At 35.0% G+C, this 26,467-nt stretch overlaps 1 protein-coding gene across 1 annotated transcript; it reads left to right on the top strand.

Moving 5' to 3' along the window:
* Positions 1–17,167: 17,167 nt before the first annotated feature.
* On the top strand, positions 17,168–17,887 carry LOC141587483 (uncharacterized). The gene has a single exon (XM_074408969.1). It carries the CDS (start codon positions 17,168–17,170, stop codon positions 17,885–17,887), a length of 720 nt encoding a protein of 239 aa, XP_074265070.1.
* Positions 17,888–26,467: the final 8,580 nt, after the last annotated feature.

Genomic DNA, 26,467 nt, shown 5'->3' with positions numbered 1-26,467 from the left:
CATCGTCTTATAACGGTATTTAAAGAAATGATTTTGGTAAGTAAAGTTATAACTGTTATGGTTATAACATTACAAACCAGACTCAATGTTATAGGTGATTTAGCTATAACATTGAGCTGCAATAATGAAAACGCACGACTTGAGTTTCAAATTGTTTTGAAAATAGTTTTTCAAATCTTATCTTTATATTCTTTAAATGAAAAACCTATTTTATAGTAGATTGAAGTTTGCACTTGAATTGGGTTATGAATAGATAATCACCCTTTAGTTAGGCCGACTTTGTGTGACAACTTATGAGTTGTTACTTGGTGGCTAACTAGGGTTTTGTACTAACTCATATCTAAACCCTAATTTGTTTAACCTAATATCTTACTAGGGTTTCACATTGGATGTAGTAGGCTTATGGGCCGTCTCCTACACGTGTAAAACTCCTTGTGCAATTAAAGATTAGGGTAAATCTAAATTAGATTATTATTAAAGATATTTTATATCTTTATGGTTATTTAAATTTATTCCATATCTTCTATTAAGATATTACTAGGTTAAATAATAAGATTGGATCTCTGACTTACTATATACTTCACACGTGATCTATATAGTATCTTGGGTTTTATGGTAAAGATCTTAAATAAATATTTGTTAGTGATATTCTATCTCCTTATATTTATTTTATATCTTTTGCCTAAAATATTGTTGGATTAAAATAGGAAAAAGATATATCTTATTTATTCTTTAATCCACACGAGATCCACGGCCATATAGGGTTTAGGTAAAGATCCTAGATAAAATATTTGTTAAAGATATTTTATCTCCTTATATTTATTCCATATCTTTTACTAAGATATTATTAGAATAAATAAATGGATTAAGATCTTTTTCTTGCTTGGATAAGATTCATGGTAAATCAAAATAATATTTTTATTTCTTCCGTGTGCATCAATCCACACGGCATCTAGGGTTTCTTAGATGAAAACCTAGATCTCCTTTCTACTATAAATACTACACATGATAATTCATTTAAAGCACTTTTCAATATTCGAACAAAACATCCTTTGCAAACGTTTTTAATTTATTATTCTTTTTGCAAGTTAAAATTGTTTTTGAAAAGTCGTGTGTTATCTTATATTGCAATTATTTCTAATTATCGTCATAAGATAATAGAGCTTAAATATTGTTTCTTACTCATTTATATTGTGAACACTAGAAGAACAATCAAGCACTTTCTTAGTAACTTAAGATATTCAAAACCGAATATCTAGTGATATTCAAATTGAGTTATAACTAGAGTTAGCTATACGAGTCTGGTTGATAATTTTGTAATCCGGAGAAAGGTACTAAAATTATTAATCGAGAATAGAGGACGTAGGCTTCGACGTGTGAAGCTGAACCACTTCAAAACCGCGTGTCTTTGCATTTTCGTTTTTGTTCATTTCATTACGTTCATAATCACTTAGTTAATTAGTTAAAGTTTAATCAATAAACTTTAAGTAATTAATCATTGATATAAAATAAAAAGTAGGCATAAGTTTTAAAATACTCAATTAACCCCCCCCCCCCCCCTCCTCGAGTATTTCGGGTGTGATAGACTCTTCATCCTCCTAGCTGGCTGCTGTAGTTGGCTCCCTACGGTCCCGCGAGGCAGCCAAACTCGGTCTCCTTATGTGGTCTCCAGAAACCGGGATCAACTCCGTAGCTGTGGAAGACTCTCGTGTCCACTCCAGGTCCCCTCCACCAAACAGGTTGTGCCAACTGAGTCCTTATGCCCTGATTAAGGGTCATCTCATGCATATTACAGAGCACCAAAGTGGTGGAGATCCGCTCAATCAAGTCACTCGGCTGCATCCTAGGGTCATGCACCGTGGGGTAGGGCGAGTACTGGTGAGGGTAGAAGTCAGGGGCATAGTAAGAGGGCTCGAGCTCGACCAAGTCCGCCCTGATCGCCTAACCCGACGGCGCTCACGAGGTGGGGGAGGTGCCGGCTGTCCCTCAGGTACCGTGACAGGCTCAGGTAGATCCAAGAGAATGGTAGGATCAATCAGATAGGTCTAGGGCTCAGGCCTAGGTACATCACAAGGCTCTCACTCAGTTAAGTGGTCAACGACAGGGAGATGGGCAGGGTCGGGAAGTACCATCCACATAGATCCTCTCACTCACCAGGCATAAGACCCATCAGCCATCTTCCTCAACCATCTGTTCTGACACCAATACTTGGCGTTCATAGTAGACACAGTCTCAACATACTCATTCCCCGAGGGAGGTGGGGCCTCAAAATCAGTCAGACGCTGAGCTAGGCGAGTCACTATGGCTCCTCAAGCAATGTGCCGGTTCGGGGACTGTGCCATACGCTCAAGACTGGAGCACACTACCCCCGGAGCACTATAATAGAACGGCTTCCTACGGTGCAGGTTAAGGTAAGACACAAGCAACATGACCTCGTGAGAATTAAGCTTGCTCACGTCATCTCTCGCATACAACAAACAAGTCATCATCCTCAGAAACATACGAAGGGAAACATGTTGCACATCATTTATATGCATAACACTGGCACTAGGGGCAGGTCGACCAGTCAAGTAAGGAAGATAGCTAGGTGCTCCACTGTTCTTAGCCATATCACTAAGGTATCCCGTACCCTCAGCCTCTAAACCCAAATGACCTGCAAACTCATCCAAAGTCAGCTCGTGATCCTTATTCATGAGGCGGAAGGAGACAGTTTTCCCCTTCGCATCGTACTCGTAAGAGCTCAAGAACTCCAAAGTCAGGTGGGGGTAGGACTTCTTCCTCAAATGGTATAACCCCTCCATTCCCAAAATTTCGAAGATATGAGATATGTCCTCCTTAATCCCCAAGGTCTCTAGAATATCGGGATTAACACAGCGGGTGGGGCGAAAATTGCGACTCATTAAGGCTACAAAGGCCTTACGCTGCTTAAAATCAGAGAAGATTGCCGATGGATATGCCTCCATCGGTGGAACCACCGGATCTTGACTAGACTGACTCGTCTCAAATTGAGCATTAGGACGGGTCCTCTTGTTTGTTAAACCTCTGGTTTTCACCATACTGCAAAAAGAAAAGTTTAACAAGGGTACTTGACACACCAAAATTTTGCAAAAGGATGGACTATCTCTCGATTGTATACAATTTTGAGACGGACTTTTAAGACAAATTTTCTCATTAAACACCAAGTATTTTACCCAAAACATCATTACCAACATCAAGAAACTTGAAACAGTATAGTAATCAAACAAAGAATGAATTTTTTTTTTTTTTCCATTTTAGCTAACCCTAAAATTAATATTCCAATTAAAACATAAAATTGCTCTAGTAGTCGGTGTAAACGATGTTTATATGCAATTAAATCCAAAGAATCATAAGAAAGAGGCATGATTTCAGTTTCTCATAATGGGATTTTGAAATATAAGCAAAATCATACCATAATTTTGATAATAAAGGGAGTAATTGAGTTAAAATCTTACCTTGAATGGATTTTTGGAAAGCAAGAACAATTAATCACCAAGAAATTACCCAAAAGCTTGAGAGTTAAGAAGTATGGAGTTTTAGAGGGAAGAAGGAGAAGAAGTGGGAGGCGGAAATAAGAAAAGAATGACCCAAAGTAGGGTTTTTTGTACAACCCGGATGAGTCCCGATAAAGCAGTACTCGGTCGAGTATTGGGTTTACTCGGCCGAGTGTCGACTACTCGGTCGAGTATTATGAATACTCGGTCGATTTTTCAAGAACAGTAGCGATTTTAATCCTGACAGGATGAACGCTCGGTCGAGCACAATCATACTCGGCCGAGTGTGGCCTACTCGGTCGGGTATGCTTTTCTACTCGGTCGAGTGTCAAAGAGCAGAAATGAAATTTCGAATTTCAATGCACCTGCAAAACAAGTAGCATAGTTTGGAGTTCCGTGCAATCGGCTCGTCACTGTTAGAGCTCGCTTCTACCACATAAACATGCATCAACACGAGTTATGTATATATATTACCAATTCAATCAACATTTCCACCTATATTCCCTACTTCATTATTATGACAATTACAACATAACCGCACACATAGATCAATTAGTTACTTCACCTGCAAAGATTAATCTATACCTCTACAACTCTACACACTCCACAATGCACTTTATACTCACATCAACAAGTCATTCACGAAGCATTAACCTTGACGTGTTGTAACCTATATTAAACAAATCATTCGACTTAACTCCGCCATACGCAACAGAATTTCACATCATATCACCCACAATTTCTGGTCACATCTCAGCAATCATATTTACCAATTCAAGACTTTTCCGACACCATAATCACTACATGCAGCAACTCACACTGATGCACATATCTTAAATCACAATTACACACGAGAACAATCCTCACGTAACAACTCCTATCAACTACCCTTTCCCAGTGACTGGCTTAAGCACGATGGGACCGTGATTTTGAAATGAGAGATCCTACTCACCCAAAATCTAGCATCGGCTGGGCTCCCAATGCACATACACCAGGTTCATTTTAGTTTGACACCCTATATTTAATTTAGTTCATTGGTTCAGGTTCCAAAATCGTCGGCTCTGATACCACTTTGTAACACCCCCGTATACCAGAATGCCTTACCAAAGACCGTCCCAGTATATGAAGGTGTTACCATCTCGGTTACCCGAGGTAGTAGATCAAAGTGACAATGAAAGAACATTTATAATACATTACCGAACTCTTTACAACTCGGTACAAATCTAATTACATATGATGGTAGAGACTACAATAGCTCGTGATTCTGCACTTCTAAACCGGTAGCGTGATGACTCGATCCCTCCAAGCCCAACAGCCACAAACCAATAGTACCTGTTAAGCCCACTGCTCACCATCCCCAAATGGATCACTGCAGATACCACAAACCAACAAAAACGGGGTCAGTACTGTCTAATCAAAATAAGACAAACAAACAATGTAATCGGCTGATCATCCTCCATAGTAACTGACTACACACCGAAGTGTGTAGCCCTGCCGGATTACCCATCGCAACAGGTAATCCACTCCGCCTGTTGGGGACCGCAGCCCATCCCCACCAAGTCCAGCTCATCAACGAGCGACAATCCCTGTCCCTTAATGTGCACATCCCCTCCCGTGACGGGTTCCACGGAGGGCGAACTAGGGTGTGAAGCCACTCCCGCAAGTGACTCCACCACAATCAGCACAATCATCACCACACCACAGCATCACAGCTGTCACAACACCACAACCGTCATAACACAACCACATCACCACTGTCACCACATCACCAATACTCCGATGATCATCAGATAACAACAATTACAAAACAACACAAATCTTAAATCAATTAACAGTAACTGAGTAGGGAAAACCCTACCTCATTGTCAATCATGAAAAGCATCCACATATAGCCAAGCAAGACTCCGACATGCATCCTACAACGATAACCATCCCCTATTATACAACCATCCTCAATAACCCACTAACGGAGACACAAGGCCGAGACATACCTAATAACGCGAATCGACGGTGATACGGACGATGACCACACACGCATCCTTCCTAAGCAAAAACCGACCTTCCCATGGTTGAAGTGTGGCTATAAACATGAGAGTGTATGGAGTTAGGGGTGATAGGAGAGAGTGGTAGGTTAGGGTTTGAGAAAGAGGAACTGTCGCGAAAATGAGAAAAATGAAATGAGTCTCGCGAACTTGCATTTTATATTAACGCGTCAACAACAGTCATACTCGGTCGAGTACTGGCATACTCGGCCGAGTAGGATCTACTCAGTCGATTATAGGTAATACTCGGCCGAGTAGCCTCTGCTAGGTCGAGTACCCACTCTTATATGGTACCTATTCCAATCATAGCCTCTCACCTATTCCTCCCTAAGGTCCTCCTTGGTCAACAGTGTCGGTCAACAGGGTTGGTCAACAGAGTCCTTAAATATCCTGGGTATTACACATCCTTCCCCTCGCATCACGACATACTTCCCCGCATCCGATACCAACGTCTTTCAAAATCCATGCATCAACGTTCACTTTCATCGTACTACCAGTCGGATCCTGTAATCCCTCCCTCGCTATAGCCGCACCCACACTACACCCACCTCTAGAACCATCAACCGTTCCCGACATAGCTTCACGACCCTTACAAACCCGTGCATCGGACGCCCTCGTCTCCATGATAATCTCCCTCACTCGCCTCACAACCCAATCAGCCCGCCACTCCCCATCTTCAAACACAGCTTTATTATGTCGCTCCCCATGTCGCCCAACACCCCGTTATGAATTCGACACACTCCCCCCACACTATAAGAAAAACTAAAACAGGCGACAGATTTTTAGCGACTGATCCTGGTAGTCGCCAAATTGGCGACTAATTTCCAAATTAGTGGTCGCTAATTTGGCGATTGATTTTTTTAAAAAACGAATCTTTTTTGGCGACCGACTTTCAGATTTAGCGACTGAAGTCGGTCGCTAAAATGCTTTATAGGAAATCCCAAACCATCCCCCCCCCCCAAAACCCATAACCATGTGGAGACAAGTCTCCTTACAACATTGGCATCATAGACAAAGATCAACCGTCAATTCCATACGGGCTGCTATATTATCTTTTGTCGTCAATGCATCATTACATAGCTGCCACAAGAAAAGTTTGATACGGGGTAACAAAGGGAGCGCCCAATACGTTTCCGTGCTCCCAACCACAACACATCTCTAGCCTCCCAAATCCCCTTCCATGTATAACTCGGACAGTTTCCTAGCAACGCGTCCATAAAATCATTATTGGGAAAATACTTATCTTTCAAGACACGCACCATCAAGCAATCCGGCGGGTTCGTAACTAGTCGCCACGCTTGTTTTCCAAGGAGAGCTTTATTGAACTAGCCGAAATCTCGAAAGCCGAGGCCCCCGGCACACTTAGGATGACACATTTTATGCCAAGCCACCCATGGTATCTTCCTCTTCCCGTTATCAGAACCCCATCAGAAGCATGAAACAAGCGATCGGAGGTCATCACAGAAATTAGCAGGAAGTTTAAAAACACTCATTGCGTGGGTAAGAATCGATTGGGCAACCGCCTTTATCAAAGTTTCCTTCCCTGCCTTACTGAGAAAAGCTCCCCGCCATCCTTGTATTTTTTTTACCAAGTTTATCCCGTATCACCTTAGTAATGACCGTCTTAGACCGTCCCACCACAATTAGAAGGCCTAAATATCGCTCCTGCACCTCAACCTCCGTCACATTCAAGGCCCCAACCACCGCAACTCTCCGTGCCTCAGAAGTCCCCTTGCTAAACGAGACCGTGGTTTTCTCCACACTAATCACCTGCCCCGACGCAGCCTCATAACTCCGAAGAATATCACGAACTCCAATAGCTTCCACTTCACAAGCTCGGGCGAATATAATGCTATCATCTGCAAAGAAAAGGTGTAAAACCCTAGGTGCCATAGGAGCCACTCGCACCCTATGGAGGGAACCATTCTCAATCGACCGTCGAATAAGACCCGGCAAGACTTCAGCGCAAAGAATAAATAAGTATGGAGAAATAGGATCACCTTGGCGCAGACCTCTCTCAGGGACGAACTCCTCGGACATCAAACCATTAAGGGACACGATGTAGGACACCGTACTAACACACAACATCACCCGATTAACCTATCGTCCATCAAATCTCATCCTCAGTAAAACACGGATGGGTTACCCCATTTGTTTCGGTCAATGATAAAAAGATGATTAAAACGAAATGAGTAATATTTTATACTTTTACGGGAGAAGGATTCGAACCTGTGACCTATCGTCAGGTTACCTCAATCTCAACCACTGGATTAAAACCTATTTGATACTATATTTAAGCCAAAAATAAGCGAATAACTCTGATAGCAAGGGGTTCTGTGTGCAAATGACGTAAATTGTTACTCGTATGTTACAATAATAGTAGTAAGTCTTTGTTTTAAGCTGTAAGATACAATGAATGAAGGAGTGATATGTACCATCAATTTAGAAAAAAGAAAGAAATAAAAGTTTAGATGTACATTCTCGTTTTAAGCTGTAAGTTACAATGAATGAAGGAGTGATATGTACCATCAATTTAGAAAAAAGAAAGAAATATAAGTTTAGATGTACATTCTCATTCTCAATTATTCTCATCTACAATGGTTGGAATGAGAATTTGTGTATAATACATTGATTTGAGCAAATTCTATTTTCATTTTTGAGATTTTCATGAATTTATTTTAATACGTTGAATTTTACGATTTACAATATATTCCCTATTTCCTTTTAATTATATGTCATTTTAGAATAATTCACATGGACTTAGAAAATTACGAAGTAGTTATGTATAAATGTATGTATAACAAATTTCGTTCAAAATAAAATGTATAATACAAATGTTTTTGAGAATGGAAAAATATCATCTCCTATTTACTAAATAAATAGGCCAATCTACGTTTTTTCCCGCCTAAAATTTTATCTTCTATTTGGGCTTTTATTTTTTGCATTCTACTATGGGCTAAGTATAATGTAAAAAAAATGATTGCCAAAAAATATTATGTATAACTTCTATTCTACTAAGTGCTAAATAACGTAAAAAATATTGCCAAAAAATGTAGATCACATATTATATTATTTGATTGTCAGAAAATGTAGATCATATATTATATTATTTGATTGTCCGGATAATGATTTCAGCAAAATATAACTTATTATCTTGCCCAAAGATGATTATTTGATTACATATATTATTCTGCAAATTATAGTTGCTGAAATCATTATAAAATATCAGAAAATGTAGATCATATCAATGTAAAATTTGATTGCCAAAAAACGTAGATAAAATCCTCACATTGCAAAAATTTTACGTTAGTGTAGTGCTATAAAAAATACTTTTTAAAAAAAATACATTTCAGCACATTACTTACTTATCTTCGATTAATTTTCAGTAGTTTTTTTTTTTTTTTTTTTGCTCCAAACAAAATACAATAACGAGAAAAATGAATAACTAATGAGATACCACTATTATTTTACAGTTCAATTTTACTCAGTTTTTTTGAATAATTTTACAATTCAATTTTTTTTCCTCATATCAAGAATATAATAACGTGAAATATGAAAAATTAATAAGGCATTAAGTTAGCATGACTAAGTAATACAAAAATAAAAACTTTATAAATACCGCGTATTCATTGCGCGGGATCTAAACTAGTTTTCCATTAATCTAATACCTAAGAGTACATCTTTTTCCTAGTTATTACTCCGATCCGTAGTATTTTAGAATTTGTAGAAAACATGTAATACATTAAACAATGGGGATGTAGCAAATTACCTCCATAACTTATGTACTATGTGTAATTTAACCCCCTAAGTTTTACTTGTAGCAAATTACCCCCATAAGTTTTCAAAAATGTGCAATTAAGCTCCAATCAATTTTTCTACCATTGTTTTTCACTAAAACTTACTCCGTATTATTTTCTATTCTAAAAATCATTTTAAATATATCTATTAAAAATTAAATGGAATATTTACATATTCACCAAAAAATGTGAACCAAATTTAAGATCAAAAAAAATTTGGGCATGTAACTTTTCATTGTAATTTCACTAAAAAATAAAAATTCTCATATTATGAATATTTTTTCACCAAAATAAATAAAAACAAATATTTGATTATGCCATCTAATAATTAAGAATTTTAGGATTAATATTTGATCAATAATTTTGACTTTTAATAATAGTAAATATATTTAATTTAGTAAATTTCATTAATTTCATTATTAAAAATAAGATATGTGGTGAATTTCACATTAAGAGAAACTTATGTGGCATATTTGCTATATTTATAAGTTAAGGAGTTTAATTGCACATAGTATCAAACTTATGGGGGTGATTTGCTATATTTTCCCATTATTCACAATGTAAAACAATACACCGTATATAAAAAGAAATCTATAATTTTTTTTAATTAGTTCGTGAATTAACTCAAAACAACAAAGTAGAGATTTAGGAAATAATTGAGCATTTATTAGATTAATTCATTAATGAGCTCAAGTTTCTCCACATTTCCAGCTTTGCTTGGCTGTTCTCGATATGACTGTTTGTGACCTTAATTTTTTTTTTAATTGACTATATTTGAAAAGTTCCATCATCTTCAATTGTCTTTTCTTCAGGTCAATTTTCCTCCTAAATTTGTTTTTTTCCTCATTGCAATAAAAAGTGTTTAATTATCATATTGTAGACATTATCCTATAAGCTTTAAAACTGTCGTAAGTTAAAAAGGTGAGCAACTTGTTGCGGTTGATATCTCTTTTAGGCCTTTAGCTAATTATTATCCATAAACATGATCGTTTTTGTTGGAAAATACGGAGTATTATAATTTACCCAATTCCTAATAATTCAAATAAAATACCCAAAAGGCCAAAAGCCAATGATAAGGTGTCGATTATTTTGTACCTAGTTGTTAAATTGATGTGAGCTCTTTTAATCACATAATCAGGTACTGGTTAATCTGAAGGAATTAAAGAGAATGTAAGGATATCATGAAAAACTTTCTAGTACGTCTATTAAATTCTTTTCATGACGAGTTGAAGATAAAAACTTAACTTGAATAGCAACTAATTAAAGACACTGTGTAATAAAAGCGGTGGGCATATCTATCCGACTCAGTGGCAGATTGTTGAAATAAATAGTAAGGGGGCAAGAGATTGAACACTAAATCTCATAGGGGAGTAATAATATTATTCAACTAGCGGGCTAAGGGCGCGGAGTAATAATTTATTCATTGAAATTTGAAATGTACATAACCTTAATTGTTAGGGGTCTAATCTGACTCCCTCCCGACACAACTTAGATCCTCCACTAATTCGACTTGTATTTATTTAAAGGGTTTTGATATATACAACCCATTGGGTTGTATTTAAGTATTTAATATCTTCTATATTTGGTATTAAGTTAGGAATTCAAGACCAAATTATGCACAATCCAATGTAATTAATGCATATATTTACAAATTCTTTCCATATTTAGTTCCTTACATACAACCCAATGGGTTGTATATATCAAAACCCTTATTTAAATACGACCTCAATTACACACATCCAACTAATACGATCTATCAGTACTAATGCACAAATGTCTCAGACTCTCAGTAGCGGCAGTATCTCTCTTGGAAATTGGGATGATAGTCCACCAGTTCATCATCATGGACAGATTTAGACCAGATTATCGGATCATTTGACAATTAAATGAAAAGAACTTTTTTTTTTTTTTTGCAAGAATTAAATGAAAAGAACTTTGACAACAAGTAGTTCGTATATTTCGAGGTTTAATGCAAAGGGTTAATATAAGTCGCAATTAGTGTGGTAGACTGATAATTGTACGCCATTATCATATTCCTCCGCGTAGCTTATTATTCAATTTTAATCATCTGTGATTACTGATTAGTTGTTCAATTTATGGTAACCCCGCGATTTAAGGGATACCAAATCCCTTTGAGTTCGCATGTAAACATATTATTAAGAGCGTTTGACCTTTCTACGATGTGCATGCAATATAAACATCAGTCAGTCTTATACGTGCATGCTCATGTTAGGATTTGACTTTTGACTTTTGAGTAAATCGCATTTCACATCGTACCATCTACTCTTCTAGTCTTTTTTACAATTTTACCTATGTCAGTAATATACGGGCATATCCGTTTTAAGAGAGACTAATACATATGACAACATAAATTCTTGTTTAATTAAGACGGAAATATTCGTCTAAATCTTAAGACAGGTTACCATAAATTGAACAGTGAGATACTACTTAATTATTTTAACTTTAAAACAGATATATGCGTCTTAAAAGAGACTAATATTATAACACATACAAGAACATAGAACTTATTGTCATGTTAAATTAAAAGATGACGCGATAATTTATGTTATGAGACATTGAAATGTAACGTATATAAATTGTAATATTGGCTGTTGGGTTTAAAGTTTTAAAAGGGCCATAAAAAAACATTCTAAGTGGTTATGATTAACAACATCTAGTGATCTAGGTTATGACTTATGACATACATTATGGTTTTAGTATTGAGTATTGAAATACTAAAATACTTTAATCAAAGGAAAAATCGATTTTAGGGATATTTTTATCGAATTTTTGCATATTCAGAAACGAAACCGAGTAGAAGAAAACAAGTCTATGACTCCATGACAATGGTGAATAGACTACACTAATACCAGACTACCGTGGTTGGTGTGTGGTCTCCAAATTAATACATAGTGCAGTGGCCACACATTGATTTGATCTTGAAGAAACCTAAACCATACCTAAAATAATATCATAACATGTTGATGAGATTATTCAATGAATAGGTTCATTTTGAAAATTTAGGTGATGCTATGAACCAATTAACGAATAATGCATCCCCACATAAACATATGATCGAGAATTCGAGTTCATATGCTTGAATTTGCTTGTCTATCAAGGAACTTAATGATAATCACAATTAATAACAATAATAATAATCATTATCATAATAGGACAAACATAATGCTAACGAGAATCAAACCCAAATTATATGTACCAGTCTCAGAGCTTTATCATCTAAGCTTATCACATCTATACGTTTTTTTATTCAAATGAGCGCACTTATGTCACAAGTGAGAATTGAACCCCTACTTCATAATTAGAGTAAAAGAGGTCTTACCAGTTGAGTTCACTCTTATTCTCACCGACATCTATACGTATTAATATTAATGTTGTACAATATAGATAACATGTTATATGGCCCCAAAAGAATAATAATGTACTCCGTATATAATCTAATTACATACGCCAAATTTTAGTAATGGTGATGGAGATATCTCGTTCAACGTCCTAACAATTCGAATAGGTGATATAAATGAGTGAAGGACCCATAAAGATCATGTTAAATCTTGTGGACGAGAAGATTCAATGAATATACGTACGGACTACATAATTTTTTTAAGAGAGAAAAAAACAAACATACAATATTTTCTTGTACAAAAATAATGGCATTGTGGTATTATTTATTTTAGAGACGTTAGAAATGTATGACACTGCCAGATACTGAATTATAATTGAACACATTATTGTCAATTCCGAAATAGCTAGAAGAACCTGATTTTCGATTATAATTATGTCATCGTTTAAGTTTTAATGGGTTATGCTTATGCAAGAATCCACCTCTGATTAAAATAGGGTTTGCATCCGATAAACATGATAGAATTAATTTTCGTCTTTTGAATATGTTGTAAAGTCCGATTAGATCAATTTTAACCCCACTAAATTCACGAGATTTATCGACCTCAATTCAAATACTCTTAATAGTGAGTGGGATTTTACAAATCAATTTCTTAACATGGACAGATCTTGACTCTAGATTAATAATTTTTTGACTGAAGAAGAATCTTGATTATGTTAATTGATGATCTAACGAATTAAATTGATTTGGCTTTTGGAAAGTGTAGAAGTGGGAATGAAGCGGGAGGTAGATAGATTAGTAACGAACAATAATACCTGTAATATGAAGTCGAAGCACGTGGTATGTCTAAGATTGTAACAAGTCTTTGAATTAAGGACCACTTCCCAACGAATGAACACAAATGCCAGCATGTCACTCTCTTCCCACCTGAATACCTGCTACTGCTAGCTACCCCATCTCTTGTTACGCGTTCTATTCCTGTCTTTTGGTAACCTAAAGTTAATGCTTGAGTTGAGTTGAAAAAGTACTATGGCGTAATTACTTTAAATTTAGGTTTTAGGAAGGTACAAGTACGTAGTGGTGGTGGTCGACTCATTTGGGTTGAGTTTGGGTCGGGCTAGTCTACTTTTTGGGGTCGAGTTGGGTTCATGTCAACTCGGGTATATGGTAGGGTTGGTGTTAAGAGCATCTGCAAAGGAGAGAAATCACCTCCCTATTTGCCTTCTCTTTCTTCAAATGAACAACCCCATTGTTGCACCAACCACCCCTTAAAATGGGGCTCCACTGTTTTTAGGAGAGGTTCCAAAAAAAAAAAAGTAAAGCAATTTGTGTTACTTTTGGGAAGGTTCCCAAATTTTTGTGTGTGAATTGGGGAACCCCATTGTTGCATAGATATAGTTATGAAAGGAGGATGTTAAATAGAAAAGTTAGTGGAAAATAAGGTGGACGAATAAGAAAAAGAAAGAGAAAATATGGGAAGTCTCACCTTTGCGGATGCTCTAAGGGCATCTTAAAACAAATGAAGGCCATGTGCTCCACATATAAATGAGGCCCCAAATGTAATGCCCAAATGTACAGTTTTTCAAGCTCTCGATTAAATTCTATAAATAAAGCTTGTAAATTTAATGTCCAAAACTAAAAGCCTAGTTTTCATGCTTATGACTGAACATGGCCTTTGACGCTAGACCTGGCAAAACGGGTCAACGAGTTGGGTCAATTCGGGTCTCTCATTGAGTTCGGGTTAATTCGGGTCGAGTCGGGTCTTTTCGGGTTTCAGGTCTGTTTTAGGTTTGTTGTCGGGTCTGTTTCGGGTCAAGCGGGTCGTTTTGTTTCAGGTCGGGTCATTTTTGGGTCAATGAATAATAGAGAAATAGTCATTTCAAGTCTTTTCGGTTCAATTAGAGTTATATTTTGTCGGGTAATTTTTGGGTTTGCTAGTTTCAAATCGGGTCATTTTCGGCTTGGGTCATTTTAGGGTCAAGAAAACTCAGGTCATGTTCGGGTCGGGTCGGGTCAATTCGGGTTTTAGGGTCACATTCGGGTGATGTAGTTCGGGTCACTTTGGGTCTCGGGTCAGTTTTTTCGGGTCGGATCAATCGGGTCGGGTTACTTTTGCCAGGTCTATTTGACGCCCCTAGTTGGTGCTGGTAATTGTCAAATCTAGTTACATTATCGCATTACTTCAATTTTTAGTTTTTACCAATAGTTGGTGGACCGTTATTTACTTTAGTTACTTTATTATTAAGTCAAATATACCAAAATAAACACTAGCCGGTCAATATTATACTTAGTAATTGTCGGATCATCAATCTAAACGTAACACTATCGAATAGGGTTCATATTAGATGGGGCCGGTCGCGGTTTGGGTTATTGATCATCAAGTTGTCTTAGGTGTCAAGTCACAAACAGGTCGGGCTGGTCAATTTCAAATTGTTAGTTTTTGATTTTTATCATGTTGGATTTCACTTTTCAGGTGTACAGGCTCGGAGCTCTTGGTATAAATTCGGAGTAGTCTTTAATAATGGTTCTCTAATAAAGAGATTAGAGGTTCGATTATTGACTCATTGTCCTGAAAATGGAGCAAATTTCTTGATGAATCGCTTACCTTTTTAATGTTCATCGATGGTAAAGAAAGAATTACTCAATATTGTTTTCAACGGTAGACACACAACTTAACCATGTATGGTGTAGTATTTATTTCAAGTTGTAGAGGGTCAACTTGTCTAATAAATCTTGTTTATGCTTTTTTGTTTCTTTATGTTCAATAGTAAACTCGTAAATATCAATACAAAGACTTGAATAAACAATTATTTTAGGAACACGGTTGAAATACTACTGTATCAATTTCAGATCTATAAATTTATGGCGTTACTTCTATATAGGTAATACTCCCTCCTATTTCCTTATATCTTCCCTCTTTCCTTTTTTACACAAGTTTGATTATCTTCCCTCTTTCCTTTTTTGGTAAGTTTCATTCATTTTTTTATTAATTTCTCTCTCCTAAAAAATCAACAACTCTCATTACTTTATCTATTCTTTATTCATCATTCATTCTTTATTATTTTCTCTCACCTATAAATTTCACAACTTACAATACTTTATTCTACTTTATTCTTTCTTTCTTCCCCTTTCTTAATTTTTGTGCCCAAAAGAAAGGGGAAGATATAAGAAAATAGGAGGGAGTATGTTTTTGCATTGTTAGAACATTCAAACGGGTCGGGTCGGGTCAGGTCATACCCAAACGGAGGAGAAACGAACCATTCGATAACACAAGGGATGTTCCATCTTAAAACCAATTGGCGATGGGAGGAATAACCCCTATAAACTAGTCCAATCTCTCTTTCTTGCGCTCCCATGATTTTGCCATAGGTTTCGATGGAACCTCACATGTGAAGGGGCGTGTTAGAATTGTTAGATCTTCAATATTAGGGTACTAATTTTGAAGACTAGATCTTGAAGATTAAAGCAACAATTCAAAAGTTAAAGAGGTGGAGGGTTAGATTAAGACTTCAGAGGGAGACAAGGAGAGTTAAAGATAAAAGATTAGACAAGGTAATCTTTACTTCGACTCTTATATCCCACTTTGGGTTGCTATTTTGCAACCAATTTAGAGACTATGGAAAAATTTAAACGCTAATTCGCTACTAATAAAAGGGTTTTCTAACATATGTCCTAAGTGCACACATTAAGAAACCAAATATGTAAAGATTCTCAACATATTCTCATGATAAATGCAATTATAAACTTAGTTTTACCATTAGTGAAAATATCCTATAAATCTTTCTATATTTAGTTTATTAGAAAAACCCATAAATAATTAATTGATTTACATCTAATTTTAGCAACAATTAAATTAATAGTCGTTATTTAGCAACTATTAAATAATTGGTAGCTAACTAAAAACTAATACAGCTCATTATTGTTCGTTGCTAGCATTGGTTGCAAACGACATTTTTCTTGTAATGACGGTTGAACTCACCCTATGAACTATGAAGGGTGAAAATTAAAAGTGTATCCGTAACAACAATCTCCTCATAACTATCCGACTAACCACACACCACATGCCATACACAGTCTGGCCTGTCCCTATCTGCACTCTCTCCCCATCCCCTCGTGTGCGCCTACTTTTTAATTCCTTCCTTCCTAACTCACTCCTCCTATATAAACAACTCTCCCACTCACTTCATTCTCCCAAACAAACCAATTTACTACTACTTCTCAATCAACCTTTCCCTAAATTAAAAGTTATTCCCCTATATTATGGGAAGATACCGTCGTACTGTCTCCTTCCCTAATCCCATCCCATCTTTTACCCCAAACTCCAACCCGAACCGAAACTCGAAATCCTATCATGTCCGCTCAGTCTCCCTCCCTTGTGGCCGAACCCATCCTTTGATACCTCAGTTAAGAGACGAGATCAATGAGCTCCGGGGATGCACATGGGCCGGGTCGGCCCAGATGGTAACCGGGCTGGCCCGGTTAAAGTCGGTATTGGACTCGTTAGATGATGTCCTCCAGCTGCCTCAGACGCAGGACTCACTGCAAAATGATGTCGTAGAAAAGCTTCTAGAAGACTTTCTACGATTCGTCGACGCGTATGAAGTTTTTCATGGGGTATTGTTGGGCCTGAGGCAGGAGGTGTCGTCGGCCCAAGTAGCGATCCGAAGGAAGGACAATTCGAAACTCGGGCTTTACGTCAAGGCCCATAAGAAATTCGCCAATGACGTCGCCAAGCTCGTCGGAACACTCACTGAGCGTTCCAACGAGGTCGTCAAGCCCGACGATGAGATTTACATTGTCGTCCGAGACGCATGCCGCCTAACCGCTTCAATCTCCGAGGCAGTTTTCGGAGGCATGTCGGGCTCGTTTGGGCCCGGTCGTCGGCCCATTTGGGCTGGACTCGGGCTCGGGATCCGAAAGGCGAGGAAGGAGGAAGAAGGGGTTGGGGAGTTTGGAAAGGTGGTAAAGGGTGTTGAGAGTTTGCTCGAATTTCGGAAGCGAAAAAGTAATAATAATAACAATAACGATAGTAATAGAGAAGAGGTGAAAATGGGAGTGTTGAAGGGAATGCAAGAAATGGAGGAATGTGTAGGGGAAATGGAGAGGGAAAGTGAAAAGGTGTTTAGAAGTTTGATTAGTAACAGGGTTTCGTTACTAAACATTTTAACTCATGCATAATTATCATCATTATAATCTTGTGTTTTTCATGATCATGATGATGTGGAATAACGACGTTAGATTCTAGTATTTAAATTCTTTTTATTTTATTCATATACGGAGTATATATATTCGTTAGATATGTAAACATTTCACGAGCATGAGATCAATGAAAGGGACGTACAAAATAATTTAAATTGGACATGCGTAGTATTTTTGTTCTAGTAATAATTATTTCGTGTCCTTATATTTTTTACCGGCTTATCAACTATGGAGTAATATGTAGCGCATTTTACAAATAACCATATATTATGTTGTTTAATTATTAGAAACTATCACGGATTATCTAGCGTATATGTAAACACCTACACCTATTTCACACGATAGTTGATTAGTGGCTAATTAACTTACGACTGGTACATTGATTTTTTTTTTTTATATTTAATGCAGCGAACAGTTTACGATTTTACTTTCGTAAAAAGGTTATTTAATTAATTACTCTTTCATCTAAATCCCAAATAATTACGATGAAGAGAGTAATAACTAATAACTATTCAGCTCCAATAAAATGGTTATCTTACCAATTTGCCCTTCAGATTATTTGATCTTCATCATTGGATCATGAATAAATCGGTTGGATACTCAGGTAATAACTTCATTAAATAACCCATCTCCTAAAGATGAGTAGGATCACGAAGAATAATCATCGTATGTCCTTAGAGACAAAAAGAAAAACAACCAACAATCATTATTCCACCCTCTATCTGAATCAGCTAAGGAAAGAGAAACAAATTGAAAATGAGGAAATTATCGCAGCTTACTAGAAAATAATAATAATAATAATAATAATTAAAACGTACTCCCTCCGTCCCGGTCAATTGTTGTCCTTTGGTTTTGGCACAAAGACCAAGGAAAGAGGAAGAGGCCAATTATAAGATGACAAGTGGACCAAATTGGGGGTAAAGAATCAAATTGCTCATCAAATGCAATCTTAAAATAGAAAGGACAACAATTGATTGAGACACCCCAAAATGGAAAAGGACAACAAATGACCAGGACGGAGGGAGTACATATTTATCTTGTTTAAGACAGTTCAAGTAATATGTATAAGATAAAGGCAGAAATCCAGAATATATAGAGAAAAGCAACAGATTTGTCTTATATGTACATATGAGTTAAAATTTGACCAATTTTAATATTAAGACTGATACATTTGTCTTAAGAGAGATTAACTAAATAGATAATGCAAATGTGAGGCAATAATATAATGTTTTGTCTGATCAAGATTAATAATTTAGGATGCAAGTTATGCAAACCAAATGATATGATCGATATTCTTGTTCCCTAGTAAGCCTAACTATAAGCTGTACAATAACCGTAAAGTGTACAAAAAAAATGCATCTAATAATACAAATTCATCATTATTATTTGGTCATTCATATATATATAGTTGGTTAATTAATTTGGTTATTACAACTTGCAGGCGTCAGTATTATTTGAGGTTGTTTAATTTATGTCACGATGGGTTATACCACATGTGAATTAGGTCCCTCAATACCAATTATTGATGTTATATTACGTTAACAATGAGTTGCACTTTGATGTGTTTGCGCTTAGAGAACCTCATTTAGAACACATGCATGATGCATGTACCCGCGTATCTTTGTTTTTCTTCTTGCTTACTGCTAGTTATTAGGGATTTCATGTGTGTGTTCTAAGAAGACTGATTACAAATATGAGTGGCCAATGTTTTTATAAAATCCTTTAAAGGATTAATTTAGTACTTTCTCCATTTGAGTGAGTTGTTTGATATATATCATTTTGAGGTGTATTGATTACAGGTATGTTTTAGGGCCTATGTTAGCGTGCAGATGCACATGGTTTCCAAATTTTGGGAATAAAACCAAAATAAAGCGAGGATAAATAAAATTAGTACAGTATAAGCTTAATAAGGTCGATCCTGTACATTTTGAGGCCCTATGCAAAATTGTAAAATAGGACTCCTTTAAAAATTTTATTTAAGTAATTCATGTGTCATTTTTCAATACAATTCAATCTTTAGTGACATTGATTAAAAAACGTGTTTGTCACACTAATACTTTTTTTTTTATATTCCAGTGGTGACCCTTACTAGACGCTTAAAACTTAAAATCTAAATGCGTGTACCATAGGAAAATTCAACTATATATTATTACTTCATTTTAGTTATTCAGTAAAGTTCTTATAATTTAATTCTTTTAGCGTCAAAAAATTGCAAAAGATCAGAATTATTTCAAATATATAGATATTTCCTCTATTAGATGAGTCAATTGAATGTATCACTTGTATTAAAAAAAAAAAAAGAATGATGAAAAGTAGCTATGAAAGATAGAGCACATGACCACCTACAATTTGGTAAGATGGTTACAAAAAGATTATTTTCCTAATTGTGAGTTCTACATGAAATAATTCTAACTAGTATAGATCTCGCGCATGTGCGCGGTTTTCTAGATAGATATATTAGAGAATCTAATAATTAGTAATAGTATTAACTTCAATTAAAATTTAATTATAAAATTTACTATTAATAATGTTTAGTATTAAGAGGTAGAAAAAAGAAGGTTCAACACTTTTAATACTTGTCGCTTTTTATCAAAAAAATAACATTTTATGTAATTTGTTTTCATAACAAATCTATATATATATATATTTAAATTTTGGCTATCAAAATTTTATATTTTTGATTGTATTCACAGTCAAAATTTGTGAAGTTGGACTCCTAAAAGAGAATGTAAGCTTTGGTTTGGAAGTTTGAATGAAGGGGAGTAAATGAAATTAAACAACATGACCCAATTGTAGATAATTACATAATGAAGCTCAATTATAGAGTAATTTTCATTTAGGCGGGAAAATTTGGAGATCTCTTATTTTTTAGTATAAGGGGATTGAAGAAGGCCTCACTCTATAATTATAGGCTACATAGTTTTTTTTTTTTTTTTGTTGGTGTAAACCGGGGTGTCCACCGTCGACAACAGTTTATAATCCCCTCGCCGCGGATGCTCTCACGAAGAGGTAAACGGTTGGCCAAAGAGTTTGCTCCATTCCCATAGGCAGGATCAAACCCCTAACTTATAGTTTCGCAATTGGGCCTTTATTAGACTTGAGCCCTTGTCAAAAAACCCAGTAAACAGGTCTCTGGGCAGGCCCTGAAGCTTAATGAAAAAATAGTGTCTCTTTGATTAGTACGAAGATTTTAAACGGTAGACTTAGGTTTAAAACCTAGTATTCATGTATTGCATATGTTAGAAAATCTGAATTATTCATTTGTTATCTATTTGGGGGGTTTGGGTAAGTATTAGACAGTGAACTAGTGTGTTCAAATGTGCATGTTAAAATATTTTGTTAGTTTTATTGATTTATTTCACGTATTTTTTTCGGAATTATTTTTTCACATACGAACTTTACTCTTTCACATGCACTTTTTTATTAACTTTCCCTATCATACCCTTTTCGTAAACCTAATCAAATTATGTCCTATGCATTACTTTTTTTTCTCCTACAATCGAATCTAATTGTTCTAAAAACTTGCACAGTAGATTATAATTATCCAATTAGTGAATAATTTTTTTGTTTAGCAATTATTAATATATTTTGTTGAAATTATTAGGGTTCTAGGGGGTGTGCGGAATTTTGTGACATGTTTTAATAATTCAACAATAGTTACTGTAAAAATCTTTGATTCTTATACGCTTAGAATCCTGCAACTACTGCAAGTATACTCTCAGATCACTTAAATCCAAGAGCAGCAGTAGAAAAATAATCGTTTTTACAGCCGAGTTGTGCTGTATTAAAATATACTACTCCCTCTCATTCACAATAAACCCCCCATTTCATTTTGGCACAAAAATTAAGGAAATACACTACCCCACCATATAATTAAATTTGGACCACACAAATACACTACCCCACCATACAATTAAATTTGGACCACACAAACACTTACCAAAAAAGGAAATAGGGAGGTTATTGTGAATAACCGAAAAAGGAAATAGGGAGGTTTATTTTGAATGGGAGGGAGTACAAATTATAGTATTCATCAAGTGCTCAGCAAGGGTTTCACGGTACTTCAGGAAACATTAGCGTGACATAAGTGGAGTAAATTAGTTTAATGTCAAAGCTAATGTTATACGTACATGAATTACATATTGAGTCATGAATGTTGTAGTTTTTAGGGTTTTTCTTTTTCGGCAACAAAATAAACTGATCTGCCGTGAGAACGGAAGCCGAGGTCGGCCGGAGTGAGGTTAACCGGTGATTGGACTAATGTGAACGGAGGTGGTGTTGGCGGTGAAAGGAGATTGGGGGAAGGGAAAATAAAAATCAATTAGGTAAGGAAAAGGAAAAAATGAGAAGGGTAAAAGTGTAAAAAGCGTATGTGAACAGTGAAAGAGTAAAATTTGTATGTGAAAAAACACGACCCATTTTTTTACTTAGCCACAATTTTAGTTCAAATCCTGACACTGCCATTATTCTCATGTAAACAAACGTTATTTTATAGAATAATTTGTGTTACCTTCTGGGCATAAATTTTGCACTAGAAGTTCATCATTGACGCATTTAACATGCACTTTTGTGAACTAAAAATATACTCCCTCCAATTTCCTATTATCTCCCCTCTTTCCTTTTTCACACAAGTTTGATTATCTTTCCTCTTTCCTTTTTTAGTAAATTTCATTCCTTTTTTTTATTAATTTCTCTCTCCTAAAAAATCAACAACTCTCATTACTTTATCTATTCTTTATTCATTATTCGTTTTTTTATTATTTTCTCTCCCCTATAAATTTCACAACTTACCATACTTTATTCCTTTTTCTTTCCCTTTCTTAATTTTTGTGCCCAAAAGAAAGGGGAAGATAAAAGAAAATTGGAGGAAGTACAACTCTTATATAAGACTGTGTATAACATAAAACTGGCCTAAAGGGAAAATAACTCAAAGATAACGTTTATTTTAATTAAAATTTTATTTTTCTTTTAACAATCAGATATTATATGATAAATACAAAAATATTTAAATGTGCAAGTTATCAATATAAAATTTTTAAAATCAAATATTTTTTTTACAAGTTTATTAAATATTTTATGAGTATTTTATTATTAGGCTAATTTTATGTGTAAAGTAATCTTACACAACAATTTGTGAAAATATGTGTTAATTAAATAATTTTGTTGAACTTTATTATGTTCTGTTTTGGCGAAGTGAAAATACTGCTCGTACGGTGTAGCCGGCCCTTTTCAAATTGAAAACGAAATACATATTGAGGTGATGAGGTCCATTATTTGATCAGCAAAATTGATGGGCTTTAATTTCTAAATTAAACGGCCCATGACTCTCTAGTACACAATCAATAGAGCCTCTTTTGTTAACATGCCAGATATTTAGTAGTACCCAATTAAATTGATAGGAATAATCCAAACTATTATCTATCTGCTTAAAATAATCCCAACTACATTTTAACCCAGAATAAACCCAACATTCAACACCTTATTCTCAATAGAATTACTTTTTCACATACGATATTTACACTTTCACATACACTTTTTCATTAACTTTCCATATTATACAATTTTCTTCTAACTTAACAAATTAAATTTTCTATGTACGTTTTTCCCTAAAATCGAATCTAATCTATAAATATAATTAAAAGGCAACAACAAAGCATTACCTTTCACCATTCCCCCTTCTATGTTCATTTTAAAAATCCACATCATCATGCATTATTTAAAAAGGAAAAAGTTGAAAAAAAATATATCATTAATTAAAGCACAATAAATATTAAACTTTGCTTTTTTTTTTCCCTTTAAAGAAAATTAAATAACAATTAAAGATTAAAGTAAATACTACATTTTAAATGATGGGGTTTTATTGTTAAAACAAGTTATATGACAAATCAAAATTATATTGCATCACTTTAATTTTACGATATTTATAAATTTTATCTTTCTTTTGCTATATTCCCCGTCAATTCAATTAATTGGAAAGATAAAGAGGACTTAAATAAATAATGTTTACACCATATGTTTTTCATATAATTTATTGTGTTTTAATTAACGATATAATTTTTTAAAACTTTTTTTTTTAAAAATAATACTTGATAATGCGGCTTCCTAAAATGAACATAAAATTAACGATATAATTATTTTTTTTTTAAAAATAATACTTGATAATGTGTTGACTTTTTGTTACTTTTGTTTGTTTCACATAATTATTTTTGGGCTTAATTTTTTTTTTTCTCACATCACTATACATTTTATATACATTGTTGAATAACGTGGTTTTAGAAGAGTTTACATGGAGTACTCTAAGTTATCCTTGTAAAATTATATTCTAATTTTCTTACGCTATTATAATATTTGAACACATTATATGGAAAACATATGGTAAAGACATTATTTTTTTTAAGTCCTCTTTATATTTCCAATAAATTGAAATTAACGGGGTATCAAACTTGGGAGAGTCAGTCTTTCAATAAGTTATTGAGAGACCAGTCTTCTGTACCCTTTTTATTTGTATCTCATGACCCTTTGTTGTTGATCGTGACAAAGTAATTTCGTACCTATTTACATAATAATGTACCCATTTTATATTTAATCATGATTTGTACCTATTTTACTACGTTTAGTACCACTTTGTCTCTCAATAAATTTATTGAGAAACCGTCTCTCGGGAGACCTAAATATCGTAAAATTGTATTATTAAGCACAATTTAAGGCACAATAATGATTATTAAACTTTTGCTTTTTATTTGTTAAGAAAATTAAACAACAATCTATATTTATATCTATATCTATCTATATTTATACAATATTATTAAAAGGCAAACTAATCAATCTTATTAGGTCATGTGTCATCTATATGATGCTGCTTCGTTTACTATTTTTCGAGTCTCCAAGTCTCGATTAGACAAGAATTAAAGATAGTTAATGATAGTATGTCTAAATTAATATGTGAATGGTTAACATTCTTCAATTTTAAATGAATAATCATAGCTTTTCATGTGCCACACTTTAATTTTTACATTCTTCTTAAGTGAAATGACTAATATTTTTATGATAAAATTCTTTATTATTTATGACTCATAAACTTCTTGAACTTAAAGAGATAAATGACTATTATTTTTAGGATTATTTTTATGATAAAATTCTTTATTATTTATGTAGAAACCATGAAGTCCATTGATGATGTAGATATGAATGATGATGATGAACAGAAAGATTAGATTGTAGAAGATGAAGAATAGATTGATAGACGTAACAATATCGAGAGAATTTTGATGTATAATATTTCTGAATAATAATCAGTTATCTTACAATGAATGAAGCTGTTGGTATTTATAACAACTTCTATGCGTCTTTAACTAACTCTAGGATGTAGTTAGTTGTCTTGACTCTAGTTAGTTTCTAAAAAACTTCTAACTAACATCCTAACTAATTCTTATAACCAATATCCCCTCCTTAAGCTGGACTGGCAGGGAACAACGGTCCAAGCTTAGTGAGAGAAACATATGTTGAGCAGCTCCTAATGGCTTAGTCATAATGTCAGCTAATTGCAGGCCAGTCCTAACATGCTTAGTAAGTAGGAAGCCCTGTTCTTGTTTATCCCTTACAAAATGACAGTTTATGCTGAGAAGCTTTGTCCTTTCGTGAAACACTGGATTCTCAGTAATGTGCATTGCAGCTTTGTTGTCACAGTAAAGACTGACTGGCTGAGGTACTGCAACACCCAGATCCTGTAATAAAGCCTGTAACCAGACTAATTCAGATGCTGTGTATGATAAACTCCTATACTCTGACTCAGCTGAACTTTTACTAACAGTAGCCTGTTTCTTAGTCTTCCAAGAAACTAAAGACTTTCCCAACAAGACACAATATCCACTTAAAGACCTACAGGAGAAAGCACACTGCCCCCAGTCAGCATCACTGTATGCTGTTAGCTGATAGTCTTGTTGAGTAGCATAAAATAACCCTGCATTAATGGTCCCTCGCAAATACTTGACAACATGTATGGCAGCTTGCATATGAGGCAATCTTGGCTGACTCACAAACTGATTGAGATGTTGAATGCTATAAGAAATGTCAGGTCTTGACATATTCAGATAAAAGAGCCTCCCAATAAGTCTTCTGTATTGCTCAGGATTATCCAATAAATCTCCCTGATCAATGGATAACTTCAACCCTTGCTGCATTGGAAACTTAGCAGGGGAACAATTTTCCATTTGTAAGTCTTGTAAGATGTACATGATGTACTTCTTTTGATTGATCATCATGCCATCATCATTTCTTGAGATTTCTAAACCAAGGAAGTATCTCATCTCCCCTAAATCTTTGATAGAAAAAGCTGTGTGCAGAGATGCTTTAACTTTATCAATTTCAGAAATGGATGTGCCAGTGAGAAGAACATCATCCACATAGACCAACACAACAGTAAAAGAACTGTCACAATCATTCCTCTTAGTAAATAGGGAATAGTCATTCTTGGACTGTGCATAACCCAGACTTTGAAGAAATCTTGTTAATTCTTTGTTCCATTGCCTTGAGGCTTATTTCAAGCCATACAAGGATCTC

The sequence above is a fragment of the Silene latifolia genome, chromosome 1, assembly GCF_048544455.1.
Source record: "Silene latifolia isolate original U9 population chromosome 1, ASM4854445v1, whole genome shotgun sequence".
Lineage (NCBI taxonomy): Eukaryota > Viridiplantae > Streptophyta > Magnoliopsida > Caryophyllales > Caryophyllaceae > Silene > Silene latifolia.
This window is presented reverse-complemented; position numbering and strand designations above follow the sequence as displayed.